This window comes from Vanellus vanellus (genome assembly GCF_965231255.1).
Source record: "Vanellus vanellus genome assembly, chromosome: 11".
Taxonomy (NCBI): domain Eukaryota; kingdom Metazoa; phylum Chordata; class Aves; order Charadriiformes; family Charadriidae; genus Vanellus; species Vanellus vanellus.
In genome coordinates, this window is record NC_138916.1 from 24,244,526 (window position 1) to 24,255,468 (window position 10,943).

At 60.1% G+C, this 10,943-nt stretch overlaps 1 protein-coding gene across 2 annotated transcripts in view; it reads right to left on the reverse strand.

Annotated features, from left to right (window-relative positions):
* The window catches only part of TLE3 (TLE family member 3, transcriptional corepressor), a 28,084-nt gene extending 18,417 nt beyond the window's left edge, over positions 1 to 9,667 (reverse strand). The window contains exons 1-4 of one of the 2 annotated variants that reach the window (XM_082488771.1): positions 9,641 to 9,667; positions 9,448 to 9,548; positions 9,217 to 9,280; positions 8,251 to 8,295 (exon numbers count right to left, since the gene is read on the reverse strand). In XM_082488771.1, the coding sequence (XP_082344897.1) occupies positions 8,251 to 8,295; positions 9,217 to 9,237 (66 nt within the window). In that variant the 5' untranslated portion in view covers positions 9,238 to 9,280; positions 9,448 to 9,548; positions 9,641 to 9,667. The remainder of the gene's footprint in view (positions 1 to 8,250; positions 8,296 to 9,216; positions 9,281 to 9,447; positions 9,549 to 9,640) is intronic. The other variant, XM_082488772.1, reaches the window with a different exon arrangement.
* Between the last annotated feature and the right edge of the window lie 1,276 nt (positions 9,668 to 10,943).

Here is a 10,943-nt window from a genome sequence, read left to right on the forward strand (position 1 = left end):
GTCCCCTTCCCATCACGGGACCCAGTGTCACCGAGCAGCCCCAGCGGCTTCACGCCAGCACGGACATCCCCGGCTTCACGAAAGCTCGGACATCCCAGACACCGGCACAGCTCCCCATCCTTAGAGCAGCTGCTCTAAAGAGGCCGGATCACGTAAAAACCGATTTGCACATCCAGGCGGGAGCACAGGCGGGGGACAGCCCCTCGCCACCGCCCTCCGCTCATCTGCGGGCGTTGAGGTTCCTCAGCAGCGGCCTCGGCAAAGACGCGCCGCGCGGCGAGGGCTGAGTCAGCCGCGAGGGCTGCTGGGTGCCTGCTCTGCTCTCGGCGCCGTCGAGGTCCTTCCCCACCCCAAACTGAAGCTGTTGGGGTTCCTTTCGCCATCCTCACATCAGGCTCCGGAAATTTAACCCCTAACCATTTACACCCCTCACCTCATTATTTAGGAGTTTAACCAACGATGTCAAACTGCGCTTTCCGCAACATCTCCATCAACTGGGAGTAACGTTTTCCCCCAGTGCTGACCCCAGCGCGCCTTTGGGGTGAGCCAGCAGCCCGGTGCCGGGAGGTGCCGTCCTGCCCCGCACCGCACACCCCGCGGATGCTCCCGCTCGGCACGCGGGGCTGCCGGCACCGCCGGCACCACCGTCCCCCAGCTCCCAAGGGTTAACAACGCCGGCAGCTCCGCCGGCCCCGGCAGCTGTTAAAACAGCTTTTGCTCCAACTCAAACACCGCCCGAGCAGCCGCAAGGATTCAGCGCCGCAACAATGGCCGGAGCCGAGCCCTGGCCCGGAATCAAACGCCCAGAAATTCCTTCCGACAGCCCTGAGCAGCTCGTTATCAATAAGGCAAGTGATTAACCGGGTCCCACTCCAGCCTTCCCGCTGGCCAGGTGCCTCCTCCCCGAGACGGCCAGCGGCCGCCCCGTGCGCTCCCCAAACCACCGCCGCAGCCCCCGGCACCCCCGAGGCTTCGCCCCCCTCCCCCCCCTCTGATCCCCCCCCCCACCCCCGAGCTGTCCCCACGATGCACCCCACAGCAGCTCAGATTGTGAACCCCACACCCAGCAGGGTGCCAACCCGGAGAGGGGCTCTCAGCTCCACCTCTTCTCAAATACTGTGAGAGAAAAAAAAAGTCCAAATATCATAGTTTGGAGGAAAAAAGCCTCAACCGACACTCCAAACCCTTACTCTGAGGAGCTGGGCAGTGGCTGGGGCGCACGGGCGTTACGACAAGGCTAACGCAACGAGCATGACCAACGTGCCCCGGGATGGCGGTACGCACGGAGATGCCCGGAGAAGCCCAGTCTGCCCCAGCCCGGACTCACCCCCACGGAGGGGTCCACCCCGCCGAGACCCCGCGGCCATCGGAGCTCGGGGACGCGCCGCAGGGGGTCCCCAGGAGCCGCTCGCTCGCGGCTCCCGCAGCGCCTTCGCACGGGCGCTGCCCGTGTCGGCTGCAAAGCCACGGGGATATTTCTGGCCGTCGTCTTTTCCGAAAGCGCCCCGGCGATCGCGTTACACCTGATGCTTTTCTTAGCCCTCCCAGAGGGCAGGGGAAGGCGCTGGGTCGAGGCAGAGGCTGCGGTCCGGACTCGGGTACCTCGGCCACAGCCAGGCGAGCGCCGCGGCCGCCGGGGTTATCCCGGACCCGAGCGCGAGGACGCGGGGCTCATCAGGCGGACGGTGAAGGCACAATCCTCCCTGCCCTGGAGGAAAGGGCTCTGGCCGCCGACAGCTCTTTTAGACACCCAACACGCACGCATCGCCCGCCAGCCGCTCTGCGCCCGCAAAAAATGGGGCTGACGAGCTAAAACCGCAGAAGCCGAGCCCGGCCACGGTGCCGTGTCCCACGGTGCGGGAGCGCGGGCCGGTGCCGTGCGTGCCACCGGCCGGCCCGGCAAAGTGATACCACTTCCAAGCGGCAGCGGTGCCCCCACTAACCGCCCCGGCGCTCACATCACGTGTCGCTCAGTGATCGGTAAACCTCTTTAAAAGGCCCTTTTTTGGCACCGAGGCATCGATTAGATTATATATAAACTGCAGCTCCATTAAATATTTATTCCTTCAGATGAAGCCTATTGGATTCGGGATGCAAGAAGCACTCGGCGCGCTGCTCCTCCAGCACAACTGCTTCTCCCGCAAGCTCCTTCTTGCCAGCCCCCGACAAATTCTAGAACAAGCTCAATCCTTATTTGAGGTGGAAACGGCGGTGGCAGCACGAGCGGTCCCTCCGGCTGCACGTCGCAAAGGTCGGTAAGGTGTAAAGGGAAAAAGAAAAACGCAGCATCCGAAGAGAGGAGGGAGGGCAGGCGCTGGGTTTTCCCCGGGCACCGTCGCGGTCCAGACAAAGACGACGCACGACGACCCATCGCCTCCACCTTTGAATCCCATTCCGCCCCAAACTTCCAACAAAGATCTGAAGAAAAACTTTGCGCTCCGCAAAGAGAGAGACTTCCCACGTGGGACTCCGCGAGCAAGAAGATATTAGATGTCCAAAATGTTATGTTTACAACCGCGAGGTTTCCTGTTAACACGAGATTCAATGATCTTTAAATATTTGTTCACTTTAACTTTTCCCATTCCCCAGCTTATTAAACTCTCGTTGTCCCCATTAAAAGTTTAATCGGGAGCGAAAGGGGATTCCTCGGGCGCGCCGGGAACAGGGGAGGGTTTCATGCCCGACACCATACCCATAACGGGGCCCATTCATCCCCTCTCCCCAGCGCAGCAGAGCCCCCCAAGCCCCCCCCCGAGCTGCTCCTGCCAAGAAAAACCTCCATTCCCGTCCCCCTGCCGCGGGTTGCCATGGCAATCCCAGCCTCCGCATCCCCTCCCAACGCCCTGCATCTTCGCTGGACCACAGTGAGCATCGCCGAGAGAGACGGGGGGGGGGCCGCAAGCGAGCGGTGGCGAAGAGACCGAGGGCTGCGTAGGGCATCCCGGGAAAGGCGCGCAGCCCGGCACCGGCACCCGCGGGATGCCGACGGCAGCTCCGTGCCACTCGTTAAAAAGGGCAAGGAGTCAGGAGAACCTGAAATCCCGACTAATCCCCCAGCAGCCCCCCGCGCCTGCTGGGAACCTGAGCTGCCGCAAGACGAGAAACACTCCGGGTGATGTTTCGCGAGCAGGGAGGGAACCGGAGAAAACATTTGCACTGGTTATAAATCAAGAGACAGAGCGCTCGGCCGCGGGCTGCCAGTCCTGTCACCCGCTCTTAAAATGGCCAGAGCCGCTCCGAGCACCCGAAGCGGCCGAGGGCAGGGAGAGCCGCGGCTGGAGCCGAGTCAAGGGCCGGGCAGGGGCTGCGGCAGCGGCAGCGCGGCGGCATGGTGATAAATAGCTGCGGGGTTGGCTCCCCCCACCAGCTCCCCGGCTCCCCGTCCTCTCGTCTTTACACCTGGACGTGGCAAGAGGGAAGTTTAAAAATAACGCCGCCGGTCGCAGGATAGGCAGAGCGGAGTCGAAAGGAGCAACCTTAAAGATCGTCTGAAGCACAGCGAGCGCAAGCAAAGCCCCAGCCCCGAACCAGGGCAAGAGGGTTGGGGGGCAGCCCGTGCCCCTGGGGGTGCCGTGATGGCCCGATGCCCTCCAGACGCTGCTCCGGCCAGCGGAGATGCTCTCTGTGCCAAACCGCGTTAGCCCTGGCCGGAGCGGAGCAAGCCACGGGGAGCTGCGGGGCCGCCCCAGGGGTGGCAGCCCTGGGCTGATCCCGACAGCCTCGGGCAGGACCCCGGCACACGGGGCCGGACCCAAACCCCCCGTGGGTTCCCAGAGCTCCGAGCCTTCGGGGCCAGCGCTCAGGCACGCTGTAGGGACGGAGGAGCGCACGGAAAGGGCCCCAGCCTTCCCAAATGCCCCGCACGAAGCGCACGCACCCCAACCCACGCCCCGAGCGGGACACGTCCCCCGCGAACCTCCACACCAGCGCACCAGACCGGACCCTCTCGGGATGCAGCCTCGCAATGGATTTTTTTTTTTTGGGTCATACCAGACCAAACTCCCTCCTGCCCTAGCTTACTGGTTTAAATGGTGGGCTGAAGGCCGGAGACAAGGGGCTGAACGCACCACATCGCGCACTCAGCCCTTCCTCCTCTTGAAGGAAAAAAAAAAAAAAAAGAAAAAACCCACCCCAAAATGTTAAAGACTTTCCACCCCCAAGATGTTATTAAAGCCTTTCCACCCCAAGCCTAAACCCCCGCAGCGATGGGTCCGGTAGCGCTGCCGAAGGCGACGGTCCATGGGATGCAGGAACGTGGCATCAGCATCACCCTGGGGAGACGCTCCCACCGGCGCGCCCCCAGCCCCCTCCTCAGCTCCAAACCCACACGCACCCCCCACGTGCCAACGATGTTTCCGAGATGGGTCTGGACCACCACGGCCCTCCTTCAGCCACCGCAGCTCTCCCCGGCGTGGCGCGCGCACCCCCCCCAACCCCCCCCAAACCTCAGCCCTGGAGGAGGGCGGTGGGAGAAAGGCGCCGAGTAAATCACACCGCCGGTGAAGCACCAGAAGCATCTGTTGAAACCAGGATATTGTCTCTTTAAGCACATGAAAATAAGGCCCTTGAGCAGTGTGGTTCTCACTCCGGCGCACAATTATGGGTACTTTCAGCTGTCTACCACTATTTCAAGTGCTCTCTCCAACCAGGCTGTCAATGGCATGTTGAAAGCTATTTGTGGCTGCTATCGTTATTAGCCAAGTGGAGGGCTTCGCTGATGAGAATTAAATTCAGGGAGGAGGGGGTGCGGAGGGACGGGCCGCAACCCCTCATTACGGAATTACCACCGGCACCGGGGCTGCGGGGAGACATACCTCACCCGGCACCCCCCCAAAACCCACCCGGGGCTCCCAGCGCCCCCCACAAAGCCAAAGGGAGGGAGAGGTTAAGCCGGTTGACAGCTATTCCCTTCTACCTTAGGAGACCTGAGAGTATCACGCTAACAAATTACTTGGCTTCTGAAGTATTTAGCAAATTATTACCTGGCACTCCTTGCTAACAAGCATGACAGAAAGTATATTGTGTTCTTGGAATATTCTAGAGAAAAAAAAAAAAAAAAAAAAAAAAAAAAAAAAAGAAGAGCGTGCCTCTCTTCCCCTGGAAGCGTCAGGAGGGTTTAGGTTTGTTCCAGGCGTTAAGTGTTTAAGCACGAAAACAAGAAGTGCTTATGTAGAGAGTTCTCAGCCATTTAAAAAAAAAAAAAAAAAAAAAAAAGTCAGCACAAAGGTTCTCCCCTCCGAGGTGTCTCGTTTCCCCACGCAAATTAGTTTTTCTTTTGGAATCATTATTCCCCTCCGATTGCATTTGGCGATTATCTCCAGAGATCTGAACAAAAACAATGCAAAACCAACAGGGGAAGGAAAGTGTCTTTTGTAAAAACCAATTACCCTTAAAAAACAAAAAGAAAAAAAAAAAAAAAAAGAAAAAAAAAAAAAAGACTTTCGCTCCGGTTTGAAAAAGAAAACTCCGGACCGACCTCAGGTTTAAGAAAGCCGAGGCGGGCTCGGAGCGCCCTTCATTCAGCAGGAAGGCTGATGTAAGGAGCAATTCGCTGCGTTATATGCAACAAAGTGGGGAGTCACTTCCTAAATATCTCCTTGCATATGGAGTTGTTTATGAAACTACTTTTTTTTTTTTTTTCCCCTTCTTCTTAACGAGAAACAAAACGAGAAGAAAGGAAAAAAAAAAACAACCCCACCGCACGCAGCCACATATGCACACGCTTAATATTCAGCGTAGAAGAGATAATCTGTTATATAAGCCCGCAGACAGACAATCCCCTTTTGCTTAAAGATGAAGTATCCATCAATGTTTGTCTCAAGCAGATGTAATCACAAGCAGTCAAGTCTGGAGGGCAGGACACCGCATGAATAATTCAGGCACTTCAGTCTACTTGATTGTGTGCAGATAAACACAAGTCAACCGCTAAACAGGTCAGCTGATAAACTTGTTTGTTCAGGACTAACCACCCTCAACCAGCTGCGGGCAGGACCACGCTGCAATTAGCGGCACGCGGGATGCCCACCTTTCCGGGGGGATGCCGCGACCCCAAAGAGGGGCGAACCCTCCCCGGCCCAAACTGGCCCAACCCTCCGCTCCGGCTCACCCCATTTTCGCCTGGAAGCGCGCTGGGAGCAGCTTTGTTTTCCTCCGCCGCCACGCACATCGCTGTCAATTAAAGAACAAGACGGCTTCACCTCCCCAAAACTTCCCCCCCCTCCCGCCCGCCGCCCCGTCAGCTCCGCGCGAGGCACGCAGCATATGTCACCGGGGACGGCGAAAGCAGGCAGAGGATGCTGGAATCATCCAGCGAGGCTCCATGTGCGGAGCCGTGAGTGAGGTGGCCGAGCTCCCAGCCGGGCACGCCGACCACGGCGAACCTCCCCGAGCCGCCAACGCCGCGGCCTGGGCGCCGCCACCCCGCAAAAGCCGGGTCGGGGAGGGCAGCGGAGGCTCTGCCCATCCCGACCCCACGGAAAACCAGCCCTGGGCGGTTTTGGTTACCTTCCCAAACCATGCCGGCCTCTTTGCCCGGCCGGACGCCATGGGGAAGACACGCGCTACGCGGTCGCACCGCCATCCACACCCCACCGGAGCCCGCACTGGGCTCCCACGGTGCAAACGCGCTCAACGTCAGTTTTCGGTTGCAACCACGCGCTGGCGGAAAACACACCGGGGAAGCAGCAATTGCTTCCGAAGCTTCCACGGCCGAGAAAAAGCTCAATATCTCGCCGTTAGTATTTCAGCATCTCCCGGCGTTTGCGCAGAGCGAAGCCGCTCCATCACCGAGCCACCGGGTGGCAAAAGGCATTCCCTCTCCCCGGCGCAGCCGGCGCGAGCCCTGGCGTCACCCCGCGCCCTCCGGCGCTCCCGAAGCGGCAGCGGGGTCCGTGTCCCCCCCTTGGGACGCACGCAAAATGGGGACGGGGTCCTGGCAGGAGGCCAGCGCGGGCCTGAGCCCGAATCCCGCCTTCAGGAGTATTCCAAGGCAAAACGGTGCCCGGGGTTTCGCCGCGTGCCCCCGCTCGCCCCGGGCACTGCGTGGCGCCCCCCCCACTCCCCCTCCCGGGGGCTCCCCGCCAGCAGCGCCGCCTCGCAAGGACGCTTTTGCCCAGGCAGAAGCGACAAAGAGAAAGAAGCGGGGCTTATCTGCGTGGAAGAAGATATTAAAAAAAAAAAAAAGAAAAAGAAACTGAAGACTAAGCAGTAATTATTTTCGTTACCCTGCGACTACGTACCAGAACGCTAAAGGGAAGCGTGTGCGAAGAAGAAGAGAGGCAGATTCACAGACACACTGCTTTGAATCTCATCAGTCGCTAACGACGCTGTCTTACTCAGGGCTGCGATGCTGCTATTAAGCAAAACCACTTTGGAGTTGAATGGGGCTGATTTGCGAATTGCAAAGTTGATGTCAACTTCTATCTGCCTTAAGTTCTTAATTAGAACTACTTCTAAAACCAGTAAGCAGCAGCAGCACAAATAATCAGGTCTAATCTCAATAATAACTTTATTCCTTTAAGTTTTACCGTCATGTGCCCAGCCTTTAGGCTCTTTAACTATAATCTTATCAAGGTAGCACACCACATTCTGCTATGGCCGCCTATATTTTTCCTTCAGGCGAGTTACATATTAGAGGAGGCTGAAAAAAAAAAAACACCACCAAAAAAACCCCAAACAACAAACCAACAAAAACCAACCCAAACCCCCAGTACCAAACATTGCTTCATTTGCCAGATGCAAAGACAAATGCGTGACATTGAGCAACACACCGTAAGATATCGGTATCCCTGAAGATAATTCCCTTCTAAGTCTCACGCTACAGCACGGCGAGTATCAGGGGTACGACCTTAGAAACAGTCGCGTTGTACCAACAACAAAACCAGAGGAAAACGCGGGAGATAACAGTGTTTTCCGAGCGCTGGGAACACGCTATTCCAGGTACTGACCTCCCAGCGTGGAAGGCAAGGCTGTTTTCACCTCTTCTCATAAACACTCTTTACAAAACCTATGTTTCTCCCAAATATAGGCAAAAAAAAAAAAAAACCACCCCAGAACACCGGCATGTCATCAACCTGCAGCTCCCAATGTAACTGCCAGGCCACGAGATCCCACCTGGAATGCCATCCCCCAGTTCAGCCCTCCCACCCCGTCGGGCGCAATCGGGGCCCGTTTCTATCTCAGGTTGGGAAAAGGGACAACGGGAGATCGGTCAATCCCAGTTCCTTCCCCCCGCCCTTTAAAATTACTCACCTGTTTGTGCATTTCAATATTCAAACCGTACGACATCTCGTAGTACTGGGGAATAATAAATAAATAAATAAATAAAGTAAACACATGAAAATTAAAGAAGAGCCAAGAAGAATTTGAATTAATTTAACGTAAGGTATTTGCATAAGGTCGTTACCAGAAAGCATCCCGGTCACAACTGCGCTTAAAGCGCTGGCAGCCAAGGGAATACCCCTTAGGCTAAGCAGCCGGTTGCGGGGTTTAACCGGCATGCGTTGAACAGGAGGACACTCCTTTTTACTCCTGTTTTCTCCTCCTCAGCTACTTAGAAAAACAAAGAGGGGGACGGGCGCCTGCACAGCCCTGGCAGAACAGGTACGGCCCCGCAGCCTGGCCAAAAACCCAGTTTCTCACTGGGAGGGGGGTGGATTTATCCCCTCCCCCCCCCCCGGGTTCAGCATCGCTGCTGGGAACCCCGGGGGCCTCCCCCCCTCCCTCCCCCCAACCGGGAAAAAGGGGGGTGCTGGGTCCTGCTAAACCCATTACACCCATCATCAACGGCCCCACCTCGGGGGATGGGGGGGGCGATGCTAATTAGGCTAAAAGAGGGTTTTGCGGCAACAAAAAAAGAGCTCAATTTCCCCGCGAGGGGATGCCCCGGGGTGGCCTCACCCTGCGGGGGAGGGGGGGCAACCCCTAACTCCTCCACCCCCCCTAACCCTCCCCCCCCCCCAGGAGCTGCAGGGACCGACGGAAAAGGGTTAACAGGAAACTTATTGCGCTTCAGCCTCCCCCGGGCAGGCGGCCCCCATCCCCCCCCATCCCCCCCCCGGCGGGGACACCGCGGAGGGGTGGCGGGGACCCCGAGGGGGGGGTGGGGGTGGTGGGTTCCCCCCCCACTCCCCCTCCCCTCCCCTTTCCCAGCGCCCGCCCGGGCTCCCCGCTAATGACATTTACAGCCTGATCCGAAATCTGATTAAAGTCTCTTACCATAACGTAATGGCGCTGCATTTCGGTCTTCTCGTTCGCCAGCTTGTCATACTCCACTTTCAGGCTGGGGGGGGGGGGGGGGGGGGGGGGAAGGAGGAAGAGGGGGGGGGAGGGGGCAGAGCAGAGGGGTGAGACCCCGCGGGCGCAGGGGAAAGGGGGGGGGAGGGGGGAGGAGGGGAGCGGTGATGCCCACGGCCGCCCCCCCCCCGGGGCCGCCCCCCCGGGGCTCACCTGTGGTACTGGGCCTGCAGGAACTGGAACTCGTCCTTGATCCGGTCGCAGGATTCGGCTACGGTGAATTTGAAGCCCGGCTGGCCCGGCTGGTGCGGAGCCTGCGGGGAGAGGGGCTCAGCGCCCGCGGCCGTCGGGGGGTCGCGGAGGGTCGGGGCGGGGGGGGGGGGGGGGGGGGGGTCGGGGGACTCACCGGGTGCCGGCCCTGGGGTACATGGCAGGGCTGGGGCGCGGTCACTGGGGGCAGCCGCGCCGTGCCTCGCTACGGCGATCGCGACGTGCGCTGCTGGTGGTACTGGTGGTACTGGTGGTGGTGATACTGGTGCCCGCCGGCCACGGAGCGCTCCCGGAGAGGCCGAGAACTGGAACAAAGAGACGAGAGGAAAGTCCGTGCGGGGGGCGGAGGAGGGAGGGAAGGGGGGGGGGGGGGGGTAGGGGGGGATGCGGGGGGGGGGGGGGGAGCGGACCCGGTCGGCCCGGCTCTCTGCGCACCCCCCCCCCCCCCCCCCCTCCGCCACCACCGAGTACCGCACCGGCGGGGAGGCGCTGCGCGCCCGCGGAGCCCAGCCCAGCCCCGGCCGAGCCGCCCGCAACCCGCCCCCCCCTCCTCCCGTCCCCCCCCCCCCCCCCCCCACCACACACACCCGGGCAGCTCCGCGGTGCTCCGCTTCCTCAACCCCCCCCCCCCCCCTTTTTCCGGCACCCGCTCTCGGGAGGAAAAAAAGAAAAAAAAAAAAAAGAGAAAAAAGGAAAAAAAAAAAAAAAGAAGAAAAATCACCCCACCACCACCAGCAAAAAAAAAAAAAAATTAAAAAATTTAAAAAAGCAGCAACAAGAGCAAAACCCAGCCCGGAGGAAGGAGGATCCCGCGGTATTCCTGCTGCGAGGAGAAGGGGGAAGCAAAGCCAGGAACTAACGCCGGAGCACGACGGCCATGGAGGAGAGGAGGAGGGGGGGAGAAGGCCGTACACATCCGACTTCCCGGGCGCCGCGGACATGCGAAGTGCAGAGCGGTGCCGCCGCCGCCCCGCCGCTGCCCCCCCCCCGCCCGGGGGCGGCCGTTCAGCTCCGTCCAGCCGGCATCGCCGTAACTCCACAAGCCATGCTGCTGCCGCCGCCGCTCCGGGGGACCGGGGATGGGGGAAAGGGGGGGGGGGGGGGGGTAAAGAGGGGGTGCGCCCTGCGGTAGTCCGAGGCCGGCGCTGCGAGCGGAGCCCCGCCGCCGCGGAGGGAGGGAGGGAGGAAGGAAGGAAGGGAGGCCCCGGAGCACGCGGTCCGGTCCGGTCCGCGCCGCCGCCGCCGGAGCGCTGGGGCCAAACGGGGAAGGGGGAACAAAACCCGGGCGGCCTCTCCGCCGGCGGCCAATGGCGAAGCGGCGAACCCACGTGGGGGGGGAGCGAAGACGGGCGCCGATTGGGCGCCCGCCGGCGGGCGACGTCACAATGCCAGCTTGTGTCTGAAGCGATGGAGCGAGCGCGGCGGCGGCGGGGCTGCAC